Below are 27,899 nucleotides of genomic sequence, written 5' to 3'. Positions count from 1 at the left end.
TTAAATGACTTCTAAAAATTTAAACTTTTTAAATGAACATTAAAAAAACCTATATAGGGGCTTCCCTGGTGGAGCAGTGGTTGGGAGTCTGCCTGCCGGTGCAGGGGACACGGGTTCGAGCCCTGGTCTGGGAGGATCCCACATGCCGCGGAGCGGCTGGGCCCGTGAGCCACAACTGCTGAGCCTGCGCGTCTGGAGCCCGTGCTCCGCAACAAGAGGCCGCGATGGTGAGAGGCCCGCGCACCGCGATGAGGAGTGGCCCCCCGCTTGCCGCAGCTGGGGAGGGCCCTCGCACAGAGACGAGGACCAAACACAGCCAAAAATAAATTAAAAAAAAAACAAAAACAAAACCTATATATGTGTACGTGTGCATATGTATACATATACATATGTATATATTTTAAATAGTTTTACAGTGTTTATGGTAAAAGTAATTTTCTGCCCCACCCCCAGCATAAACCTAATTCTTGCTCTCCAGAGGCAGTCACTTTCATTCTTCCGTTTTATTTGACATTATATCTTCTAGTCACACACACAAAAACACATACACACACATACACACACTCTCTTTCTCTCCCATGCTCTCAATATTATTTCATAATTTTGTTTAAAATAATTTTTGGCTTTTACTTGATGAAATGTTTAAGTATAGTTCATAGCTAAGACAATGGAACGCAAAGATTAAATCCCTTTCTCACACAACTTCTTACAATTCTCCAGAGCTAATAACTTAAAAAAAAAAGTTTGTTCTGTTTCTTGTGTGCCTATCACCAATTCATCTTCAGACTATTCTATCAATTTCAAAGTTTCCTTTGGAGAAATCTCTCCTAGAGCTCCTTCTTTAGAAAGGCTGCATTTTCTAGTCCCTCCTGCATGGCTATTTCTTGGAATAAAACTTAACCCTCATCTTGGGAATTTCTCTTTTCTATACTGGATCCTCTGTTTCCTGAATCCCATGTCCTCCTCTTTCTCAGTTTACTCCTTAGTTTTGATGTAGTGTATCCATGAATTATTTTCTCAGAGGAGGGATGGAGGATAAACTTGTTTTTTTATGTCAGATTTACTGAGGTTTAATTTACAAACAGAAAAATTCACCATTTTTAGCTATACAGTTCAAAGAGTTTTGACAAACACATTCAGTCATGTAATCACCACCACAATAAAGACAACATTTTCATCACTCCAAAAAGTTCCCTTGTGTCCCTTTGTAGTCAATTCCCTTCCTCACTTCCAGCTGGGGGGCTACCACTGATCTGATCTCTGATTCCTATAGGTTTGCCTTTTCTAGAATGGCATATAAATGCAATCACACAGTATTTGTCCAAATACCTTTTGTATCTGGCTATTTTCACTCAGCGTAATATGTTTCAGATTCATCCATGTTATTGCATGTACAATTAATTCTTTATCTATTCTTTGTCTACAATTTCCTTGTTCATTCACAGGTTGATGGGTATTCTGGGCTATTTCCAGGTTTGGGTGATTATGAATAAAGACCACATACAGGTCTTTGCATGGACGTAGGTTTTCATTTTTCTTGGGTAAATACCTAGGAATGAAACTGTTGAGTCCTATGTTAAGTTTATGTTTAACTTCTTAAAAAACTATCAAACTGTTTTCAAAGCAGTTGTACCATTTTACATTTCTACCAGCAAAGTATGAGAGCATCAGTTGCTCTGAATCCTCGTCAGGCCTTGTCATTAGCAATTTTTTTCATTTTAGCAATTCTAGTAGCTGTGGGGTTGGAGAGTAAATTTTTTTGAGACTTGCAAATTTTAAAATACCCTTGGGTCTAGCCTTATGTCTATTTGGTAGTTTGCCTAGGCAGAACATTTTAGGTTAGACATTATTTTGTCTCAGAACGTTAGAGGCATTTGTTCCATTGTCATCTCACTTCCACGGTTGCTAAGAAGTTTGATGCTATTTGGATTTCCAATCTTTGTGTGTTACTTGTTTTGTCTCTTGAGAAGCTTTTAGGATCTTCTGTCTATACCTAGTGTTCTGAAATTTTTCATTTCTTGTACTGGGTGCTCAGTTGGCCCTTTCAAACTAGGAAGTCACATTCTTTGATTCTGAGAAATTTCCTTTTATTATAGCTTAGATAATATCTTCCTCTTCATTTTCTCTATGTTCTTCCTAAAACCCCTATTTTTTCCACTGTTGGGCCAAGTGGATTGATCTTACTTTTCCTCCTCTACTTCTTATCTCTGCTCTACATGCTGGGCAATTTCATCAAATCCATGTTCCAATTATCCTGCCGGATTTTAAATTTCTACTTTCATTTTTTATTTTTCAAAAGCTTTTTTTCTCTGAATTTTCCTTTTTCATAGTCTACTGTTACTATCTTATAGAATGCAGTATCTCTTATCTGTGAGTATACGAATGGTTATTTTTTTTGAAGTGTTCTTCTGCTCCCTATTTTGTGTTTCCCAGTTTGCTTTTTTTCTATTTGCATTGATCTGTTTTCCTCAAATGTCTGGTGATTCTTGACTGACCATTCATATTTGACAGGGAAGTACTAAAAAAAAAAATAATGTGATGCTCTGTGTGCATGGACTGAGGTTGTGAAGTATGGGTTTCACTGTGATAGAACAGAGGTCTAGTTGATGAGATAGGGATATCTCTCCTACCACAGTATCTGTAGTCCTTTTCTCTTGTGCAGGTTTTCCAAGGAGAGGAATCTGTTCTCCTGCTTGGAAGACTGGGGCTGGGTATGACTGGGGCTGGGTATGACTGGGGCTGGGTATGACTGGGGCTGGGAACTTAGTCTGGTTACTTAAGGAAGGGAGCTGGAAGTCTCTGTGATCTAGATTTACAGTTAATCACCTTGAAAATACAATGAAAACAGGTACCTTTGTTCTCATCTGGGCATGGTGTCCCCGAGTCTAGAGTCCCTCACATTCAACTACTCTGGAGAACAAATCACCTGTCTTCTGTTGCAGTAGAACAGGTCTTAAATTGATTTTCAACCAGTTCTCCCATATTTAGCTCCTATCTATACCCAGTCTTGAGAGATGTTTGATGCCTCCTGTTTTGAGGGTTTTTCTGGAGCACTGCAGTACAAACAGACTCACCTCTTGGGCACCGCTAGTCCCCACTCCCAACCTCACAAGAGACACTTAGCTTTCTACTTTCCAAATTTTCATTATTATCACTGCTACTGCCTTCATGGGATTATTGGGGGCCCCCACCCCCACTTTTTCTTGTTTCTTTTTCAGTGAAGTGTTGTAAGGAAATTGTCAAATGTGTTTTCAATATCTCATATTTATTCTGATGCAATGCTTTCTAAAATGCATTATACATGTTATGCCTTTTTTTTTCTGGATAGAATTTAATTTTCTTTCATAATTCAGAGTCATCACTGTGAACACTGATTATTACACCGGACATGGTAATGACCTCAGAGACTACTGAGAAATGAAAGGCAGTGAAGCCCCAGATTAATGTGGTTTTTCCATTATTTATGTGTGCTTTTTATAGTGCTTCTGTTTTCTCTATTATGGTTATTAGCTATCCCTCCTCACATATAAGTGGGCTTGCCTCTAGAAGCATCTCTATCTCCTAATTTTTTGTTTATGATGTGCTGAAGCTCTTGGAATTGTGTCAAGTAAGCTTCAGAAGCAGACTCTGAAACAAAGATCACTGTGAAAGTTATTAGGAATGTTCCCAAGGGAAAATATACGGTAGTGGGGAAATGAGATCAGGAAGGCAAGGAAGCAAGGCAAGAGTGAGACGTCAAGCAAAGCCCTGTGGTAAACTCAGACAAGGGTAACTTTGGCTCAACCCTGCGAGGACTCTGGGAGACAGTGTAGGTCCAACCTAAAAGTTGTCCTAATTAGGGCAAAGAGAAATGAAATATTTATACCCCACCTCATCAGTTATTGGTTAAGGGCTGCTGCTGAAGGAACGTAAATTTCCAAGTATGTTTGGCTCTCTTTTTAAGCAGGCAAAGTGTATTCCAGCAGCCCAAGAGCAGTTCTCCAACAAAGACATACAATTGCTGGATGTTGGGAGTATAAATGTGCAAGAAAATGGAAAAGAGATCTGAGGGGATATAGGAGGAATGCTGACAGCACCTGCTACCATTCTCCTGTGAATAAAGTTTAGATACTTAAGAGCACAGGGCTTTGTAGCTGGTGGCACTGTAGACTGTTAGGCAAAATTTGGTTTCAAACCCCCATTGCAAATTGAAAACATATGTCTATACAAAACTTTGTATATGAATGTTCATAGCAGCATTATTAATAGTAGCCAAAAAGTGGACACAACTCAAACCTTCATCAACTAATGAATGGATAAGCTAAATGTAGTACATCCAAACAATGAAATAATATTCTGTAATAAAAAGGAATGAAGTACTGATGCATACTACTTATATGGATGAGTCTTAAAAACATTATGCTAAATGAAAGAAGCCAGACACAAAATAAGGCCTCATGCTGTAATGGCCATTTATATGAAATGTCCAGAATAGACAAATCCATAGAAATAGAAACAGAAAGTAGATTGTGGTTGCCAGGGTCTGGAGGGAGGAGGGAAATGGGGTGTGACTGATAATGGATATGAGTCTATTGGGCTGTTGAAAACGTTCTGGAATTAGTGGTGATGGTTGCACAACTTTGTAAATATCCTAAAAACCACTGAATTGTACACTTTAAAATAAAATCCTCATGATCAATCATTTCCCTCTTTTTTCCCATTATGCCTTTCATAGTCATATAGAACCTCAGCATCCATTCTCTGATTTCTTGAGATTTTAGTTTTTGGTTCACTGTCACTCTCCAAAACTTCTCCTGTTGTGGTATATATCCTTCTCACTCCTCTTTTTACTTCTCCTCCTATGACCTCGTCTTTTACTCTACTTCAGCGACCCACCATCCACGGTTATAAACTCGATCTTGTCATTATCAAGATTCTTCTTCATAATCTCAATGTCAAGAATTCTATACTAACCAACACCTCTTGTCTTTCCATCTTATTCCTTTTGGTACTCCAACTTCAATAATTCTGAGTCCCCAAATCCATAGATCTTATAACACTTTCACTGTCCTTCACCTACCTCATATCCTCCTGTCCCTCCTTATCTACCTATGTCCATGGTTAGTCATTATAATCACTCCCTTTCCTCTTTTTCCTTCATTGCATTGCCTAGCAAAACTTCAAGCCCACTTAAGTCCAATCGTCTACCTATTCTATACCTGTATCTGTGCAGTTGACTGAGGCTGGTAAAAACACACAATATCAACGTGACTATTAACCTCAAGGAGGTCTTTAGTGGGCTACTACATCACACAAGTCTATTCACTCTCATAGATGACTATTTTACACTTCATCCTTTCTCCTCAAAGCTCTGACCTTCTCTCTCTTCTAAATCTCTGTTTTCAGAGGAAATAAAAACAATCAGCAGAGGACTTGCTCATGCTTTACCATAACATCTAGCAACCTTATATCTCTGTTTCCATATTTTCTGTCTTCCCCTCTGTTATGAATTAATAGACCCTGTGCCTAAGACCAGCCTCTCCCACCCACTAGATCCTACCCCTTTTCATCTACTCAAGGATATTATTCCATCAATTATACCCTCTCTTTCCTCTAACAGTATCTCCTTCCCTCTAAATTGGGTCATTCCTATCATCAGTACAACAATCATGCTGTATAATATAGCCCATCCAAAACAAAACCCTGGTGACTCCATATCCTTTCCTCCTTTCTCTAATACAACTCCATTTCTCTGTTGCCCTTATAGAAAAACTTTTAAGGGCTTGTAAGACTTGATTGTTTCCAATTTCTCTCTTCCCATTCTCTTCCTCTCTCTCATTTCTTTACCCAATTTTTTTACTTCGAAAAATTCTGATCATAACAAAAGAAAAGCTGAAAGATAAATACTTTGTATTCTTCACTTAAATCTATCGTTTACAATAATTAACATTTTCCCATATTTGCTTTACTTCCCTCTTTCTATACAAACCTAAATACACATACACACTCTTGGAGGAGACTAAACCCTTCCCAAAATAAGTTGCAGACATTATGACACTTCTCCCCTAAATACTTCAACATGTATCTCCTAAGAAGAAGGATACCCTCTTCATAACCCAATACACTATTACACCCAGGAAACTGTAACACCAATTTAGTGTTAAACTGTGTCATTTAATATGCCATCCATATTCAAATTTTCCTAACTGTCCCTAAAATGTCCTTTATAGCAGTATTTTTTTTTTTTCTTGATCGAGGATTCAATTAAAGTTCATGTACTGCGCTTGGTTATGGCTCTTCAACTTCCCCTATAATTCCCTTGAAGAACTTCCCCTCTCAGTCCACCACTTTTTGTTTGTTTTGTTTATCACTATGGGTTCATAGATTCTTTTTCTTTCTCAGTATATTATAATCCATTACCATCATTATGCTTTTTGATGTTCCAACTGTCCTAATTTGATCAGTGGGAGCCCCTTAAAACCAGCTCATATGTTCTTTTGATAGGGTTCCACTTCCTTGCTTTATGGCACAAAATCTGTTTCAGGCTAATTTTATGCTTACCATGCCCCAGACTTAAAATTAGCCATTTCTCTAAGGAGCCCTGGTCTGTTCCTTTAGTACAGATTGGTATTTAGAAACCATGATCTGGATGCTCATGGTGCTTCACAGCTACTGAGTTTTTCCTACAAACCATTTCACATCAGTTCATAGAAATCTTCCTCATTCTTTTCTATGATTAAATAGTGCTCTATTGTATAGGTGTACCACAGTATATTCAACCGGTTTTCCATAGATAAGCATTTAGATTATTTCCAATATTTATAATTATTACAATTAATGTCACAATGAATAACTCTGTCCGTATGCTGTTTCATATTTGTGGAGATATACCTTTAGGTAAATTCCAGTCTCACATTCTCTGTTGAACCCATTATAATCAGGCTTTTGCCCTTATTAACTCTTGTCAAAGTCAACGGTCAATTATCCTCATTTTACTTGACCCCTCAGCAGCATTTGACACAGCTAATTATAATTTATTCCTGTCTTCTTAAAATACTTCTTTTTTTTTTAACTTGGCTTCCATAATACTCTCTCACTCTCTCTGCCCTGACCTCCTCAGTCTTCTTCTTTACTAGTTTTGCCTTACTTTTCTGACCTCTAAACATTATACCTGTTCTTGGGCTCAATCTTCAATCTTCTTTTCCCTTCTAAACTCACTTCCTAGTAGACATTATCTAATATCATGGCTTTACCTACACTTGTAACTCCCAAATTTCAGCCTAGATCTCCCTGAACACTAACTCATCTTTCCATCTCTTACTTGACTTCTGATTTGGTGTTAAAAGATACTTCAAACTTGACATGTCTAAAACCAAAGCCTTATTTTTCTCTCCAAGTCAGGTCTTTCCACAGTCTTCCCACCTCTATAAAGGGCAACTCCATCCTTCCAGATGATCAAGTCAAAAATCTTGAAATAATCCTTGAATTCTCTCTTTCTCTTACACCTTACATGCAAATCCATAAGCAAATCTTGTTGCCTGTATGTATATACATACACACACACACACACATATATATACATACATATATGTATATCTACACACACCCACATATATATGTATGTACCACTACTCTTCTCATCCAATCCACCCCATCTTTGTCTAGATGAATTCAATAATTTAACTAACCTCTGCTTTCCCATCCCCACCCCCGGGCTATTCTATTAACAACAATTAGAGTGACCTTTTAAAATGGAAGTTAGATCACTCTACTCTTCTCCTAAATGCTTTCCAATGGCTTCCCTTTTCACTTAGAATGAAAGCTAAAGTCCTTACAATTGTCTACAAGTACCTACAAAATCTGGACTCCTGTCTCCTCTCAGATCTCATCTCCAACTGTTCTCTCCATCTCTCACTTGCTGTTCCTTAAACATGCTAAGCCTACTACCAATTCAGGATTCCTGCACCTCGCTGTTTCCTCTGCCTAGAGTACTCTTTCATCAGATATCCACGTGCTGTCTTCCTTACTTCCTTAGGGTCTTCTGTTGGAAAAATTGTGTACGATAGAACAGGGAAGGAGATATAGGGATCTAACAGCTTCTTAAACAGCTTTCTTATTTTAGCACCACCCTTTCACCCACAGTATCCAGAGCTTTGAGAAATCTGCAAGATAGTTTGTGTTGGTTCTCAGTTTTCCCGACTGCTGCTTTAGAATTAGGTTACTTTAGCTCTGCTAGTTGCCACTCACCTATCTGCTTTTCTTTTTTTTTTTTTAATATTCATTTACTTATTTGGCTGCGCCGGGTCTTAGTTGCAGCATACGGGATCTTTTATTTGTGGCATATGGGATCTAGTTCCCTGACCAGGGATCGAACCCGGGCCCCCTGCATTGGAGTGCAGAGTCTTAACCACTGGACCACCAGGGAAGTCCCTCACCCATCTGCTTTCAAACTCCCAAAAATGTATTGCTGTTTTCTCCTCTCTTATCTACCTTTTCCTTGTAAGTTTACAACTTAAGACCAACAAACAAACACAACTTCTTTACTATACTTTTAGTCAGGGCTTGAGAGAGAATAAAATGTTATATATATGTCATTCTGCCATCTTAACGTGGACATTTTAATTCATTTCATTTAAAAAAAACCCATATACTATAAGGCACTTTCAGAAGGGCACATTTTATAAAAACAAATAAGACAGCACTACAAACTTTAAAAAGATTTTTTAAAACCACAAATATAAAAACTAATAGTTTTGAGTTTTGTTCTATTCTTATTTTTCATATAATATACTATATTCTTTTTTATGTATTCAGTATTTATAAAAACAGAATACTTTCCACGAATCAGTTTGTATTTATGATAGTTCTAATTTATTTGATGATACATGAGACCTCCCCATATTTTTAAAAGAAGCAAAACCCTGTTCATCTTTTTTTTTAAAAAAGTAAACAAATTCCATTTATTACATATAACATTCCAGGAAACCCTTTTAAAATCTGAAGTGCCCAAGGAGCTATAACATAGCTGTAGAAAAATAAATTAAGCAGTGGTTCTTCCTACTCATCTAGGCTTAAGGTCTAGTTTACTCTAAGGGAAAAAGGCAATTCTAAAGCATATCTTTATATACTACCAGATAAAGCAAATGGGAAGTATATATCAACCAAAACAACAATAATAAACAACGTAATTATCATGAATATATCATTATCACTGCTAGTACAGCTATCTTCTACAAACGTGGCAACTAGAAACAAAACTTACCTGTCTAAGAATATATCCGGGAGTGGTGGATAGGTCTGCATGTCAGGCACTCGCTCGTGCACTATAACCATTATGAAAGATGTAAATCCGAACACTATAAAAACATATATACAACTCAATATGGTCTTCCAATACTCTGGGTCCAATCTTCGAATAGAATGTTTGTTTTTACCATTCACATACTGGTATTGATCAGAATTCAAATCAGTGATGGGTCCGTCACAGTCGTGTGAAGGTTCCCCATTACAGAGCCACTCTGCACTCTGAAGAGCACTGATGAAAGGGCTCATGGAACTCATGGGACTGTCACTGTTGTATCCCATTTCTTCTAAAACATCAATATGTATTTTCTGCAATTTTCGGACCGACAGCATTAACCTTTTAATGTCCCCTAAGACTTTGATTTCCAGAGGAGGAGACCGGAGATCATATTCAGTCAACGTTAGCAATGTGATTCCATCAAGTCGGTGCTTATTGCATAAAATGTCCACATACTCAAAAAAGCCTTCATCCTTCAGCCAAACAGCTACATGCTTGGTAGTCCAGCGGCGAATGCAGAGCTGATTAGGAAAAGCCATTTCCTCTTCCACTCCCTGTCAAGGGAAAACAGGAAAATAAAACAAAAATTTCAGGGTGTCCTAACAACTCCTTTGAAGACAAAATAAACGTAAACACATCAGAAACAGTAATTCATCTACACTGCCCTATTGGCTTCCGGATGAGAGTAAAAGAAACAAAAATTATTCATTAATGAGTAGTTTTCAACAGATTGACATTCTAATAATTATATGCATATAACCCCAATAGCAGAAGGAAAGCTAATGACAGAACATTTTTACAAAATGTTTTTTTGGTAATATTTTACAAATGGCTTTTCCACACCACAGCAAGCCATAACTTAATTAGAAAAAGCCTACTGGTGAGAACAATTGAGAAAAATAACTCAACACTTTTCATAAAATGAGATATATAGAAAGATTTGTTATACGTAAAAATAAATCAAATTTCAGAAATCTTCATGTTCTTGGAATAAGTATCCCCCCCACCCCGCCTCCAAAAAACAACACAACCCCACAAAGGCACATAGATAACTAATTGCAGGAAACCCCTTAGATTAAGCATATTTCTATCTACTATACAAATAATTTCTATAACAAATATAAAGCCTTTACTAGATATAAATATCTATAAATATCTTAACAGCTCATTTCTTTCTATACCTTGAATATTCCATTACAGAATTGAAAAAGGAATTTTCTTCTTAAACTATCATTGAGATTTAGTGATAAAACATTTCAATGTACCATAAATTTGAGGGGCCATATTTTACACTGCAATTATAGTATTTCCTTTTTTTTTTTAATTTTAATTTTTGGCCTCACCACGTGGTTTGCGGGATCTTAGTTCCCTGATCAGGGGTTGAACCAGGGACCTCAGCAGTGAAAGCACGGAGTCCTAACCACTGGACCCCTGGGGAATTCCCTATACTGCAATTATAAAAGGCCAATAATGTGCTGTTTCAAAAAGTACTAATAATTTTTACTACTTTGATCCCACACAGTTCTGTTTATGTTCTTTTTCCATTTTAAAATGTTCAGTAACTTGGGCCTATATCAGGTTTATAAACTTTATCAGATATACGGGAGACAAAGGCCTACGTGGAGAAAAAACCTAGTTCCCTAAAGTACTTTCTCAGCTACTAAAGCCTGTGGGCTTTCTGACATTTTCCATATCTCTAAAGACCATATTTCCTTCTGAGATGATTTTTAAAAAACACAGCAAGGGGACTTCCCTGGTAGCGCAGTGGATAGGACTCCGCGCTCCCAATGCAGGGGGTCCGGATTTGATCCCTGGTCAGAGAACTAGATCCCACATACATGCCACAACTAAGGAGCCCACGTGCCGCAACTAAGACCTGGTGCAACCAAAATAAATAAATAAATATTATATATATTAAAAAAAAACCCACAGTAGGTAAACTTTAAAGCATTAAAAAAGAAGAAGAAGGAGAAAGAATGGTACAACAAACACCCATGTGCCCACTACCCAGCTTGAAAGAAAAAAAAAAAAAAAAACCAAACAGTGCCAATACATATGTTCTGTTTCTTAATCTGGGTATTAGTTATACAAGTGAAAATTCATCAATCTGTATACGTATGATCTACACTTTACATACGTTGAACTTCATTTTAAAAGTTTGCTTTAAAAGCAAAACAAAACATCAATACAAGTGAATGTCCTTCCCTGATAGCAACCCCTTCCTCTCCTCTCAGATGTAGTAATTCCTGATTTTAGTGCTTATCATTCCCTTACAACATGCATTTTTGGCTATGAAAAACTTTCTATGCTTCCTTATGCTAAGGAAAGTAAAAAGCTGCTACTTCTGCATTCTTCTATCCACACAAACTCTTGCCATGAATACTTAAAATCACCTGAAAAAGGCAGATACTCAACTACCTAAGTACCTCTTACACCATCAAAAGTATTCAGCCAACAAGAAACATGCCCATTAAATATTTGTTTCTTAATTACTAAAAAGCAATCCTAGTTTTTGGAAACCTTAAATCACAGTGTTTCAAAACAGAGCTTTTAATAGTATTAATCCACAATAGCTTTTCAGTCTTAAAAAATTAACAGTACATGCATCTGTAAGGACATATTTTAAAAGGCTAATTCTTATACACTGCAGAGCTACAAAAAATCATACTCAACTTTTTTTTTTTTTAACCTACAGTATATCAGTGCCACCCCAAAGGCCAAGGAATTATGATTTATTCACTTTCAACTCATGGAATTTATACACAGTGATATATATAATTTTATATCATGTATTACATATATATAGTTCCATTTTAAATGATTTTGCTATGTTTTAGCCCATATAGATAGCCAGATGGCTTCATCCTACACACTACATACATATCTTTTCCCCAAGGTATTCTCTGAATAAATTATTTCAGAGAATATCCCTGAATATCCAACAAGCACATGCTACAAACTCTGCAACAATTACGATGTAATAAGTATGAGAAGCTCTTCTCATACAAAATAAGGCCAGATTCCTTCTGTCATTTTACTTCTATTCTGCTACCTTTCTCCTTTTTCTAACAGCTTACCACCAACGGGCTCCAAGTCACCCCCATCCTTTTAGCCTTATTCTTCAGTAGTTTCATCTCACACAATGCTCAAAATGATCTCTTTCATGGTTATTTTTTTTTTCTGTCTTATAGCACCTTCAATCTGGCTAACAATCTGTTCTTTATACCCTCAATGTGGCTAACAAACAGGCTTTGATGCTGGTGTTTTAGCTGCTAGAAAGCCTCCTGGAAGTCTTTGAGCCTGCTGTGGCAATGCCCTAAAAGCATGACGCATTGCACTGTTGTGCTTCATCAGGTCAGGGCACACCCGTTAACTGTATGCTACTACATACAGTTAGAGGCCCATATTTAGATAACACTATGAAAACCTGCATTAAAGAGGTATATTAACAGATGATAAAAGGCTTCAAGGAAATTTAATATTTACATTGTACCATAGGAACTACAGGGAACAGGAGACTTTTAACGAAGAATATGACAGCTATAAGTTTCATACAAATATACATAATGAAGAAATTAGGTAAGTAAATGTTTCAGAATACTTTCAGCTTTAACCAATAATTAATATGAATCAACTATCAGTTAAAGAGACTTCTGCTTCTGACCAAGATGCAATAAGAGAAACCAGATTTACTTTTCCACCTGAAACAGCCAAAAAATAGATAAAATATATGGGGAGAAAACCAGTTTCAAGACAGTGGGCACCAGACAACAAAGGAGATCCTTGAGAGTAGGAAACAAGGTGAGCCCTACTGCCCCAGCCATGAGTGGTACAGGATATAAACTGGGCGAGGCCCAGCAGACCTGGTGAGTTGCAAAGGAACTGAGAGTCTAGGGAAATCAAGGTGGCTAGTGTACCTGGGATAGAATACTAGAGAGGAGAAAGATACACAGACAGAGAACTTGTTATGGACTGAATGTTTATATTCCCCCCAAATTCATATGTTGAAATTCTAACCCCCAATAGGATAGTATTAGGAGGTGATTAGGTCATGAAGGCAGAACCCTCGTGAACGGAATTAATGCCTTTATAAGAGACACCCCAGAGAGTTCTCTCTTCCCTTCTGTCATGTAAAGACACAACTAGAAGATGACCATCTATGAACTAGGAAGCAGGTCCTCACAGACACCAAATCTGCTGGCACTTTGATCTTGGACTCCTCAGCCTCCAGAACTGCGAGAAATAGATTTGTTGTTTAAGCTGCCCAGCCTATGGTATTTTTGTTATAACAGCCCAAGCAGACTAAGATGGAACTCCAGAGATTTGCAAAGGATCTCCCTTGAATAGGCAGCTGAATGCTGATCAGCACATATACGTGAGGAAACCAAACAAGACTGAAAAAAGAACCACCCAGAAAGATTAGAGGCAATAACGCCCAGTATTCACACAAGACCACTAAAAGTGCCTACTATAAACAACCAGACTGGAAAAAAATGAAAAATCTCATGATTCGTGGGGCACTGGGTAGAGTACACAATAAGATCTTTCCATAGCAGTAAGGCAAAATTAACCCTAAAACAGTAGTTCTCAACTGAGGGCAATTTGCCCCCCCAAAATATCTGGCAATTTCTGGAGACATTTTTGGTTGTCACAACTAGGGGATCATCTAAAGACTAGAGGCTGCGTACGCTGTTAAACACTCTACAATGCACAGGACAGCCCCTCACAACAAAGAATTATCTGACCCAAAGTGCTATAATGCTGATATTGAGAAATCCTGCCCTAAACCTAAACATGTCTCTGGTCCAGCCAAACAAATCTTAAAAGCAGAACCGAAAGGATCAAACTGTTTTCAAGTAATTTAACTACATCCCACAACAAAGCGTAAGAATATTAATAGGAATAAGAAAGTATTCAGCACCCAACAGGTAAAATCACAATGTCTGGCAACCAACCAAAGATTACCAGGCATGCAAAGAAGTAGAAAAATTCATCTATAATGAGTAGAAAATCAATTGAAATTGACCCAGAACTGACACAGATAATAAAATTATCAGACAAGGAAATTAACATAGTTATGATAACTGTATTACAAATGTTCAAAAAGTTAAATAGAGATATAGACACATAAAAAAGATCCAACTCAAACTTCTAGAGATGAAATTACAAGATATGTAATAAAAAACACACTGGATGGGATTAACAGCTGATCAGATATTGCAGAAGTATAGTAAACTTGAAGACATAACAATAGGAATTATTCAAAATGAAACACAGGAAAAACAGAATTTTTTAAAATGAAGAGAATATTATTCAGCCTTTAAAAGGAATCTTGAAGACATTGTACTAAGTGAAATAAGCCAGACACAAAAGGACAAATATTGTATGATTCACTTGGATGAGGTAGTCAAATTCATAGAGACAGAAAGTAGATGTTGGTTTCCAGGGACTGAGCAGTAGGAGACAAATACCCATTACTGTTTAATGGGTACAAAGTTTCCACTTGGGATAATGAAACAGTTCTGGAAATGGATGGTGGTGATGGTTGCACAACAATGTAAATGTACTTAATGCCACTAAACTGTGCACTTAAAAATGGTTAAAATATAAGTTTGTTATGTATATTTTACCATGATTAAAAAAAAAAAAAGAATATCAGTGAGAGATGGGACAACTTCAAACAACTTAATAGATGCATAATGGTAGTCGCCAAACAACGAGAGAGAGAGGAGAGGACAGAAATAAATATCTGAAGTAACAATGGCTAACATTTTTCAAAATTTGGTGAAAACTATAAACACAAATCAAAAAGCTCAATAAACTCCAAACATTAGAACCACACAAAAAACTATACCACACCGGGGCTTCCCTGGCGGCGCAGTGGTTAAGAATCCGCTTGCTAATGCAGGGGACACGGGTTCGAGCCCTCGTCCGGGAAGATCCCACATGCCGCAGAGCAACTAGGCCCGTGAGCCACAACTACTGAACCTGTGCTCTAGAGCCCACGAGCCACAACTACTGAGTCCGCGAGCCGCGACTGCTGAAGCCCGCGTGCCTAGAGCCCGTGCTCCACAACAAGAGAAGCCACCGCAGTGAAAAGCACGTGGACCACAACAAAGAGTGGCCCCCGCTCCCACAGCTAGAGAGGGCCCGCACACAGCAACAAAGACCCAACGCAGCCAAAAATAAATAAATAAAAAACAAACAAACAAACAAATACAACTATACCACACCATATCATAATCAAATTACTCAAAATCAATGACAATGAGAAAATCTTAAAAGTAAAAAGAGAGGATACACACATTATACACATAGGAACAAAGATAAGAATGATAGCAGATTCCTCACTGGAAACACTGCAAGCTAGAAGACAGTGAAACAATGTCTTTAAAACACTGAAAGAAAAAAAATGATCAACCTATAATTCTATGAATAGTAAAATGTTGATCAAAAACAAAGGTAAAACAAATACTTTTTCAGACACACAAAAACTGAATAATTTCATCTCGAGCAGACCTGAGCTACCAGAAATGTGAAAAGGAAGTCCTTCAGGCAGAACAAAAATGCCATCATTTGAAAATATGAATACCAGAAATGGTAGATATATGGGTAAATATGTAAGTAAAATATGTCAACAATAGCACAAAAGTTGGGAGAAATGGACTACTAAAATAAAACTCTTCCAGAAGAGGAGGGAATACTTCTGAATTCATTCCATGAGGCCAGTAGTACCCTGATACCAAAACCAGACAAAGACGTTACAAGAAAATAAAACTACGGCCTGATAGCAAATCAAATCCAACAATATTTTAAAAGGATAACACAACATAACCAAGTGATGTTTATCTCAGGAGTGCAAAGTTAGTTTAACACTTGAAAATAAAAATAATTCACCATAGGCTAAAACAGGGAAACCACACAATAACTCAAAAGACAAAAAAGCATTTGGCAAAATCCAATATTCATTCCCGATGAAAAACTCTCAGCAAACTAGAAATAAAGAGAAACTTCATCAAGTTGATAAAGGACATCTTTGAAAAACCTATGGTTAACATCATACTTAATGATGAAAAGCTAAAGGCTTTCCCCTTAATATCAGGAACAAGGCAAGACTGTCTACTCTCACCATTTCGGTAAAACACTGAGCAATCTAACCAGTAGAATAAGGCAAGAAGAAGAAATACAGGGCATACGATTGGAAAGGACGGAACAAAACTGTATTTGCAGACAATATGATAATCTATGTAGAAAATTCAGTGGAATCTACACATACACACAAACACAAGTTACTAGAACTAATAAATTAGTTTAGCAAGATGGCTTAATATCAACATACAAAAATCAATTGTATTTCTATATACTAGAAATAAACAATCAAAAAATTGAAATTTACAAAATAATACCATTTACAATAGCACCAAAAAATATAAAATGCCCAAGGATAAATCTGACCAAACATGGGAAAGATCTGTACACTAAAAACTATAAAACATTGCTAAGAGAAATTAAAGATCTAAATAAATAGTGACATGGGTGGGTCAAAAGACTCAAATTTTTAAGAAAATAAAAATGCTGTGAAATAAAATTCATATTTTATGTCCAGACAAGAAGAATTCAAACACAAAAATATTTTCTTTGCCCTTTGGCCTCCTCTCTCCCCACTACTGAGAACTGTGTATCTGTATTACGCATCAACCAAACCTCCCGCGTTGGCATAAATACCTGCTCAGCCATAAAGAGCAACGTTCTCCTAGCACCAGCAAGACAACTCCTTAAAAGATAACATTCCTTCTTGGGATTTCCCTGGTGGCGCAGTGGTTAAGAATCCACCTTTGGGCTTCCCTGGTGGCGCACTGGTTAAGAACCCTCCTGCCAATGCAGGGGACACAGGTTCAAGACCTGGTCCGGGAAGATCCCACATGCCGTGGAGCAACTAAGCCCGTGCGCCACAACTACTGAGCCTGCATGTCACAACTACTGAAGCCCGCGTGCCTAGAGCCTGTGCTCCGCAACAATAGAAGCCACTGGACAACAACAGAAGCACCGCAACGAAGAGTAGCCCCTGCTCACCACAACTAGAGAAAAGCCCGCGCACAGCAACAAAGACCCAACGCAGCCAAAAATAAATAAATAAACATTGAAAAAAAAAAGAACGATTTACAAGAAAATATTCTTTTAAAAAAAGAATCCACCTTAGAACTTGGTAAACTGAATCATCCTTGTCACCTCTCTTTCGCTTATCCAACAATCAGCCTATCAAAAATATATCCAGGACTTCCCTGGTGGTGCAGTGGTTAAGAATCTGCCTGCTAATGCAGGGGACACGGGTTCGAGCCCTGGTCCGGAAAGATCTCACATGCCGCGGAGCAACTAAGCCCATGTGCCACAACTACTGAGCCTGCGCTCTAGAGCCCACAAGCCACAACTACTGAGCCCATGTGCCACAACTACTGAAGCCCATGCGCCTAGAGCCCGTGCTCCGCAACAAGAGAAGCCACTGCAATGAGAAACCCACGCACTGCAACGAAGACTAGCCCCGCTCGCCACAACTAAAGAAAGCCCGTATGCAGCAATGAAGACCCAATGCAGCCATAAATAAATAAATAAATGTATTAAAAAAAAAAAGAGATAACATTCCTTCTTGATCTTGTAAGGGGCCACACAACTTTTAGATCTGGAGCGTGTAACTGTCAATAAAACGTCATTTAAAGTACAGCCCTCTGTCTCAAAAAAACTTATATAACTATGCCTACACTTCTTATTGGTGGAACAGCTCTGAGAGCTTTCTGATGTGCTGTTCTTGGGTTACAGTGCTCAATTTGGCTCACATAAAATTTTCCGTTTCTTTCTTAGATTGACTGGTTAATTTTTCATTGACATCCATCAGTTCTTCCAAAATCTGATCTATATATTTCATGGAATCCCAATCAAAATCCCAACAGACTTTTTTATAGATACTGATAAACTTATTTCAGTAGTTGATATGGAAATGCAAAGGACACAGAATAACCAAAACAACCTTGAAAAAGAATAAGATTAGATAGCTAATTACAAGACTTACTATATACAGTGTTTGTTTTCTACTGCTGTGTAACAAATTACTGTAAACTTAGTGGCCACTGGCATTCAGGGCCTCCTCCTATTCTGAAAACCAGCAGCTTTTTCTTTGTTGAATCCCCCTTGTACTTAGAATCTCTTTCTCCAGGAAAAGCCCAGTCCTTTGCTGGCTGATGAGGTCAGGTCCACTAAGATAATTTCCCTTTCTTAGTCAACTGTGCCATATAATATAACATAATCACAGAGTGATAATCAGACTCACAGGTCCTTCCCACTATACAAAGGTCACTGGAGGTCATTTTAGAATTCTATCATACTACCCTAATCAAGACAAAGTAGTACTGGCATAAAGATATACAAATCAATGGAACAGAATAGAGAATCCAGAAATAGACCTACATACATATGGATATCTGATTTTCTACAGATGTGCAAAGGCAATTCAGTGGAGAAAGGATAGTCTTTCCATCAAATCGTATTAGAACAAATGAATAACCATATGCAAAAAACATTAATCCATACCTCTCACCACATATAAAAAGTTAACTTGAAATGGATCACAGACCTAATGTAAAATCTAAAACTAGAAAACTTCTAAAAGAAAACACAGGAGAAAATCTTTCTGACCTTAGGTTAGGTAAAGATTTCTTAGATATGACAACAAAAGCAAAATCCATAAAAGAACAAGTTGATAAACTGGACTTCTTTTGTCTAGGTAGGTGACTGAAGGACTTTTATAGTTTGTAGTCTACAAATTTCTGCATTGTTTGGATCTTTTAGAGTAATGCACTTCTACAATAAAAAGACAGAAAAATATATAGAAGCAATACATATTTGTTGAAGAACATTTAAAATATAATTTCAAAAGTACCCCCCCAGAGAACTAATGCTTGCAATTTTTTATTTATCTTTCATCCACAGAATTTTCTATAGAGAAAATTTCTATAGAGAAATCATACCATTGGTAATTCTGTATCATTTTTACTTAACATTATTGCATGAGTCCTGTCTAATGTTATCAAACTATCCTTTGAAAAGGACATTCCATTGTATGGCTATACAATAATTTGTCCATTTCTCCACTGTCGGCAACTGTTCACAATTTTATTACTATTACAAATAGTACTGCAGTGCCTTGGGTTAGATTTATAGAAGTAGAATAATAGAATTGAAAAATCTGACATATTATTTAGACACTAGCTCCTAGCTACGTCATTAAAGTTTGATCCACATCAAAAAGCACTGCATGCAAAGCCTGGTACTTGTCCAAAATGTTAACTGGTACGTAAAGGAAACATTTCAATTTGAGATAAAATTTAAAAGAAGTTTATTCTGAAATCATGAGCAATTAAGAAATTAGTTATCAAAGGTCAATATGTTATTATCAAGGCACTGAGAGAATAGTCCACTCATGCAGAATCTTACCATCAAGAGGCATTACTCAAACTTAGTTCCAACTCATAGATAACAGATAAACTAAAGTAGCTGACTGTTCTGTACAGAGTGGAACAAAACATTTCTTATCTTTTGGATGGACTCCGGTGAGAAATTTTTGAAAACTATTTTTTTTAATATTTATTTTTATTTATTTATTTATTTGGTTGCACCAGGCCTTAGTTGCAGCAGGCAGGCTCCTTAGTTATAGCATGCATGTGGGATCTAGCTCCCTGACCAGGAATCGAACCAAGACCCCCCCGCATTGGGAGCGCGGAGTCCTAACCACTACGCCACCAGGGAAGTCCCTTGAAAACTATTAAAAAATGCAATTTTCAGCACATCAACTTGTTCATTTACTAGAAAATTTATTTCTTTTCTCTCCAAATTTAATTCATACTAATTAAAGATGTCAGCAGCTTGAAAGCAAAAGAGCTCAGCATATTTCCCATGATCTTATCTCCATACTTAATACAATGAAAACAGCTTATCTGGTATTTCTTAACAGTAGCATGACTGTTCTTTAATCAATGAGCCTTTAATGCATACCAATGGAGTGACATGCACTAAATTATCTTCACGATAATGTAAATAACTCATTTACTTATTAAAACTCAGTTACCATATTAAAACTGCAAATACTGTATATTAGGTTTAACAAACTAAGCACAATCAGCCCAGAACTGCAAAAGGAGACAATAACTATCAACAAACTTTTCCCCTATTCTGCCTCACTGAAGCTATTTGTTTTGTCCTATCCTATCTTTGTGACTGACCAGCTGCAGGACAATCTGGCCAACTACTGGAAATGATGACTTGACTACAAGGAGTATTACCATCTATGAATCACCATTGACTCAGTGCCTGTGACAAATATGATGAATTGGCACTCAGGATCCTTTCACAAATATGATGAATTGGCACTCAGGATCCTTTCCAATCTCCCTCTAGTTGTCTTTTGTACTACAGAGGTTAAAAAGGTAAAAATTATTCCCCAGGATCCCTTGCAACTAGGGTTCTAAACGTGAATTAGGTTCAGCCAGCTAGATGCTCTGACATGAGAGGAAAGCAGAAAGTGAAGTAGGGGCCATTTTCCTGAAGTTTTGGGTATCCAAAAGAAAGACTATTGAAATGTTGGTTGTATGTGAGTGTACAAGTAATTCTCCAGTTTCTAGTCACTGACTTTGTGTCAGGAAGCAGCTGCAGTTGTAGAGTGGCAGTACTGGCTTTCTAATGCCTGCATCACAGATATGATGATATGTTCTTTGTGTGTGTGTGTGTGTGTGTGTGTGTGTGTGTGTGTTAAACTATACATAACTGAATATTTACTATTTTAACCATTTTTAAGTGTACAGTTCTGTGGAATTAAGTACATTTACATTGTGCAGTCATCACCACCATCCATTTTTAGAACTTTTTCATCATTCCAAATGGAAACTCCATATTCATTAAACAATAACTCCCCATTGTCTCCTCCCCTGTGCTCCTGTCAACCACCATTCTACCTTCTGTCTCTATGAATTTGACTATTCTAGATACAACAGTGGAATCCTACAATATTTGTCCTTTTGTGTCTGCCTTATTTTCCTTTGCATAATATCTTCAAGCTTCATCCATGTTGTAGCATATATCAGAACCTCCCTCCTTGGGCTTCCCTGGTGGCACAGCGGTTGAGAATCTGCCTGCCAATGCAGGGGACACGGGTTCGAGCCCTGGTCTGGGAAGATCCCACATGCCGCGGAGCAACTAGGCCCGTGAGCCACAATTACTGAGCCTGCGCGTCTGGAGCCTGTGCTCCGCAACAAGAGAGGCCGCGATAGTGAGAGGCCCGCGCACCGCGATGAAGAGTGGCCCCCGCTCTCCACAACTAGAGAAAGCCCTTGCACAGAAACGAAGACCCAACACAGCCAAAAATAAATAAATAAATAAAAATAAAATAAAATAAAAAGAACCTCCCTCCTTTTTAAGGGTAAATAATATTCCATTCTATGTATATATCACATTTTGTTTATTCATTCATCCATCAGTAGGTACTTGGGTTGCTTCTAACTCTTAGTTATTGTGAATAATGCTGCTATAAACATAGGTGTATACAAATATCTTTTCAAGTCCTGCTGTCATTTTTTAAAAATTATTTATTTATTTATTTATCTGGCTGCGCCTGGTCTTAGTTGTGGCATTTGGGCTCTTAGTTGCAGCATGCGGGATCTAGTTCCCTGTCCAGGGCTCAAACCCGGGCCCCCTGCATTGGGAGTGCAGAGTCTTAACCGCTGGACCACCAGGGAAGTCCCTGCTTTCACTTCTTTTGTGTATATATCCAGAGGTGGAATTGCTGGGTCATTTGGTAATTCTGTTTTATTTTCTCAGGAATCACCATACCATTTTCAAAGCAGCCGCATCATTTTACATTCCCACGAGCAACACACAAGTGTTCTAATTTTCCACATCCTTACCAACACTTGTTATTTATTATTTTTAACTAATGAATTATTTCTTTTTGGCTGCGATGCGTCTTGGTTGCTGTGCTCACGGGCTTTCTCCAGTTGTGGCAAGCGGGGGCTACTCTTCATTGTGGAGCGTGGGTTTCTCATTGTGGTGGCTTCTCTTGTTGCAGAGCATGGGCTCTAGGTGCGCAGGATTCAGTAGTTGTGGCGCTCGGGCTCAGTAGTTGTGGCTCATGGGCTCTAGAGCGCAGGCTCAGTAGTCGTGGCACACGGGCTTAGTTGCTCCGTGGCATGTGGGATCCTCCCGGACCAGGGCTCAAACCCGTGTCCCCTGCATTGGCAGGTGGATTCTTAACCACTGCACTACCAGGGAAGTCCCTATGCAGCTTTTTAAAAATCCCATTAAAATTTTTTAATTCTAAATTAAAATCTTTTCATTGAGCAAACAAAAAACTATTATTTTCCCTTTATAGTTATCAAAAGGTAGTTTACTTTTTCTTAGTAAGCACTGTTTCCAAGTATCTGTGAATCTGCTATAATTACAAAACAGTTTCAAAGACCCAGAACCACTTCCTACCAGTTTTGAAACTCTAGCCGTGATCTTCTACCATTTTTCTATGTCCCACTGAGCAGCAGAATTTGGGGTAGCACATTTGAAATTAATTAAATTGTTTCTTCAGTTACATTATCATTCTATTGGCTTCACTTTAGCCTTGGGACATTTTTTTTGCTGCACAGACCATGTACTCTTATATACCGTTATTAAAAAAAGTTGTCATGTATACCAAAGAACACAAACCTTTTCTGACTCCAACTTGCCTTTAAACTAAGACTTCCACTATTTGGTTGTACCTAATTCTCTACCACATTCAGAACTGTCTCAGTTCAATGAATAAGAATCTAACAGACAACACTGTGCAGGTTATATCCTCAGTTGTAGTAAAAGTTTTTACACAGTGGTCAAAATTTAGTGGTAAGTTTGATGAAAAATCCTTAACCTGGCAAAATGCCAGAGCACACCAGTAAAGAAGCCAAGTATATAAAATTCAAATTTTTATTCTAATCATTAAAATAATATTTGGGCAGGCTAGTAGTGGTCTGACAGATTGACTGGTAAAAATCTTCATTTTTAAATATGCTACACCCCCAAATCAAATCAACATAATAGAAAATGAGAAACTTGCTCAAGACTCCAAACTCCATTACAATATTGTACAAATATACTGGATTTGGCCCCAAAATTTAATGTATGGTCTGGTAATCTCTGACTTTCATACCAATGTTGTATTGATGAAACTGACATAGATTTAATTTAGTCTCAAAGTTCCACACTAAAGCCAATTTGCAGGCATTTCCAATAACTCAGTGACACAGTTTAACTTACAGGAAGACAGTAAATTAGCAGAATTCATGGTTCTCACCTCCTACTAGAATTTCTTACCTGTCAAGAACTTTAAGAGAACAGAAAAAAGGGTCAAGATAATAGATATAGGGCTTCCCTGGTGGTGCAGTGGTTTAGAATCTGCCTGCCAATGCAGGGGACACGGGTTAGAGCCCTGGTCCGGGAAGATCCCATATGCCGTGGAGCAACTAAACCCGTGTGCCACAACTACTGAGCCTGCGCTCTAGAGCCCGTGAGCCACAACTACTGAAGCCCGTGCACCTAGAGCCCGTGCTCCACAACAAGTGCAGCCACTGCGATGAGAAGCCCTCACACTGCAACGAAGAGTAGCCCCCGCTCACCACAACTAGAGAAAGCCTGCGCACAGCAACGAAGACCCAATGCAGCCAAAAATAAAATAAATAAATAAAAATTCCTCGCCCCCAGTGCCAAATCTCAGAGCATAAAATAAATAAATAAATAAATAAATCTCTTGTCCTCAGCCACAATTCAAAAGCTACACTAAGCCCACAATAAATATTCAAGACAAATACAAACATAGGTCTCTGCCTCCACAACATTCTTCTAAGGTACCTATCATAAAACACTGTTTAACGGTGAAACACCGTGCTGAAACTATTATGACCAAGTTTTCCTAGTTTCTACCATCCTAAACAAAAGCCAAGATAGACTCATATTATGTTACATTCTGCAGTGAGGTGATTTTATTACTAGTCGGGCCCAGCATTTAGTGAAGTAACAAAACATTTCAAATATGGAAGCCTGAAGTCTAGACTCAGCTAGGTTAAGATCCACTGATGATGGTACTATGTGTATGGGAGGAGGGGGTACAGGTCTGTCACAAATCCATACCCACATATTCAAATGGCAAATTACCAGTGACAAAGGCAGCACGTAAACACTGAATTGTTCTCAAAGGGTGCCTGGCCCGTGCTCCTCTAATTTTTAGTTAACCTCCTGATTTCTCAAAGCCAAGAGAATCGTTAAGACCTAAAGTAAGAACCACTGTTATGATTAATGGCTGTGCTAGGTACATGCTACTATCAACACCATAATATTACATCAGGGCTGGAGGTAAGAATTTTGAAAGAATAACTAGTTAATATGGTCATTCTTATAAGACAAAATAATAATGATGATATTCATTAGAACATCTGTGATTCAACATCTTCCCAAAAACAATGTTCAAATTTCATTTCTCAGAAAAGTCATGAAAATGCCTCTAAGTCAGCTATGGTAAAGTTTTGAAAAAGCATTGAAGATCTTAGTGATTAACAAAATAAAAATGTTTACAAGTAGTTGTGCAAAGTACAGAGTCTTTGCAGAATGGCGATGATGCTACTGAAATCAAAAGTGATTATCTAAATATATCTGCATGTTCTGCCACAGCAGTCATAATGGCTTCTTCTGGAGTAATATAGATTTTCTTGCCTTAGAGAAACTGCTCTACCATAAAACTGATTTTATTTACAACTAAGTGGCTGTGAAAACTGTCAAGGCAAAACAAAGACAGACTAACTATTAGGGACGCTAATGTATTAACTGTACAAATTCATGTAACAGTTTAATTTTGCAGTAACATTAAGATGTAACCTTAATAGAGAGTTCTTATATTTCGGTTCAGTTCAGCAAATTTTTACATGCCAAGACTTTTATTTAGAGCTAAGTATGAAGACAAGGTCTCTAGAGAATCTCAGTCTAGTGAGGGTAAACAAACATAAATAAACAATAGTAATACTATATATACTTCTTCAACTAAAGACTGTTTATATTAATTTAAAGAAAAAGGAGTTAATCTTTTAACAACAGCTAAAAGCAAAGTTAAGAATTCATCTCTCCCTTGAAGAAATAATTATTAGTCTACTGAGCATTTGAAGATATGACATATAGTCAATACACATAAACTAATTTAACAGCTTGCTGCAATCAGTAAATTATCATCTCATGAAGATTAAACCGTTGGATACCCATTTAGACTAGAAATACTTGATTAAAAGTTTGTTCTGAAATGCCAACAACTTTGCAAACCTATAACAGGATAAAAGGTTGTAAAAGTAAAACAACATATGAGACGTGGCTAAAGTCAACACTTCACAAAGACATGTTATAATATAACAATTACAAAAGAAAAGTAACCTATTTCAACTAAAGAGAGTATAAATACTGCAATCATTTTTCTGGCATAATTATGGTTTTGGTACGATATCTTCTATAAAAGGCATCTGTGTACCCACCTATCCCAGTTCTGTTAACTGACAACTACAAGCATCCTCTATTCTTATTCTTCTAGATAACTCTACTAAAAGTATTATTCATACAATATCTGCAAAGCATTGGTCCTGCAAATCTGTCAAGGTACCCTCCTTCCAATTTCCAAGACACAACTCCAATTCTGGAGTTACAGGTGAGAGGAACATCTGGTAGCCTCCTGGACTGTGGTGATTTCACATACAGTTTTATGTACTTTTTTAACGCAGACACTTGTATTGACCACATCTTTACCCTGTGGCCAATATGTGTCAACTCAAGCTACCAAAGTGAAATCAGTCGATACTGAGTATCTGTAAAATCTAAGTGTCCAAATTCTTGTTTCCAGTTTAGTTTTTTTAATTTAAAAGTAATGTATTAAATCTTTTTTTTTTAAAAAAGATTGTCTAAACTTGTCTGGTACTTAAGATAAACTTAAATTTAAGAAAAATACAAAGAAAAAAAAAAGAAACACACTATTACTGTTAGAAGAAAGCCAAATGATTATCTTTATTTACAGAATCACTCCTTTCACTATCTTTTCCAAACATCACTTCCTTTTCACTACTTCCCCTAGTCCTTTGGGCAAATCAGTGTTTAACATCAACCCTCCCACCCCAGATTCTTAAAAGTATTCACTGTCCACAAATGAGAAAGCCCCATAACCCAAGTATATTACCCTAGTGATCTTTCATGCTTTGAAAGACACCTGTGAAAATGCCAAAGCCCTAAATTAGAGCCTCCAAGGGCTCCTTTTCTTTCTTGACCCCATTTCTCTTTTTCTGGCCTTTAAAGCCAGACGACTTGCCACCCGATAGCCCTTTCCTCTTCAAGTCTAAATCCTTCCCCTAATTACCACCACCCACTCTTGTCAGCGATCTCGTCAGTCCCACCCCGGTTCCCTCTCTCCGGCCAGGTGGTAACATCGGCCCTGGTCCGGCTCCTCTGACTCCGCGCCCCCAGTGCCAAATCTCAGAGCATCTCTTCCTCCAGTCCCATATTCCCGCGGTACCCCTTCGGTCTTTTTGCCTCACTACCCGGCTTTCCAAACCTTCAAGCCCCTGCCTCTTCAAGGCCACATCTCCCTCAGCCTCCCACTCCCTCTCGCTCTCCCCTCGACCTCTACTTACCCCTCTGTCTCGGGCCATCGTCACGCCCCTCAGGCCCTCGGCTCAACAACCTCCATTTCCCTCAGATTCCATGCTAAAGGGGACTCTCCACGCTCCCTCAACGGTCTCCCGGGGCCCCTCCGGATCCCTGTCCGTGGCAGCCCCCGGCTCCATCCCCGACTCTCCACTCACCCGTGGCTGCAGGCGCCTCCCAAACCCCCTCTTCCCCGCCTCAGCTCCTGCTCACCTCCGCGGTCCGAGTCGGGCTCCCCAGACCCGCCTCCGAGTCGGCGTCTGAGCAGCTGTCGGACCCCCGCGCCCTCCGAGCCTCGCCGGAGTGAGACGCCTCAAGCGGCGGGGGCGGAACCCCGGTAGGAGAGCCGAAGTGGACCCTGGGGCGGTGGCGGCTGCGTGCAGGCATTGCCACGGCCGGCCTCGATCTCACCTGCGCCGGCAGCCGCTCGAATCCGAACCGGAACTGCTTCGGGAGGCGGGGCCCTATCGGCGGGAGGCGGAGCCCTAGGGCGGGGGCGGGGCCAAAACCGGAAGGGACGCGGGGCTCAAGATGGGCGCGAGGGGAGAACGGAGACTAGAAACCGCAGCAAGGAAACCCGAGAGCGCATGCGTCAGGCCCAAAGCCGAAGTGTGAGAAGTTGAGGGGCTAGTAGAGATGGGGCGGCGCCTATGGGAGTAACAAATAGTGTTTGGGGGCCAGAGGAGGTTATCCTAATTCTTTTGGAGGGAGCCAGCTCCTCTCCAATAGCCAACCTCCAATCATTGTTACCATTTATTGCCCCTTTATTCTCTGAGAGTCCCTATGCCAAATGCCATATAAATATCTCACTTAATCCTTGTGCCACCTCTACAGAGTATTACAACACAGAAGGGGCAAGAAACTTGCCTGAGGTTGGGCAGTTAATATG

General features: G+C 38.5%; 1 protein-coding gene across 5 annotated transcripts in view; it reads right to left on the bottom strand.

Annotated features, from left to right (window-relative positions):
- SAMD8 (sterile alpha motif domain containing 8) overlaps positions 1-27,899 on the bottom strand; it is a 111,916-nt gene that overhangs the window by 39,851 nt on the left and 44,166 nt on the right. For 4 of the 5 annotated variants that reach the window (XR_014249401.1, XR_014249402.1, XM_082408774.1 and 1 more), the window contains exons 1-2: positions 27,224-27,468; positions 9,242-9,834 (exon numbers count right to left, since the gene is read on the bottom strand). Coding sequence is in view for 3 of the 5 variants with exons in the window: in XM_082408774.1 (XP_082264900.1) it covers positions 9,242-9,834; positions 27,224-27,397 (767 nt within the window). In the remaining 2 variants the exon portion in view is untranslated. Of the gene's footprint in view, positions 1-9,241; positions 9,835-27,223; positions 27,469-27,899 lie in introns of those variants that run through there. The other variant, XM_082408772.1, reaches the window with a different exon arrangement.

The sequence above is a fragment of the Balaenoptera borealis genome, assembly GCF_965194805.1.
Source record: "Balaenoptera borealis genome assembly, chromosome: 10".
NCBI classification, from domain to species: Eukaryota; Metazoa; Chordata; class Mammalia; order Artiodactyla; family Balaenopteridae; genus Balaenoptera; species Balaenoptera borealis.
Note: the sequence above shows the minus strand (reverse complement) of the source record. Positions and strands in the feature narration are given on the sequence as shown.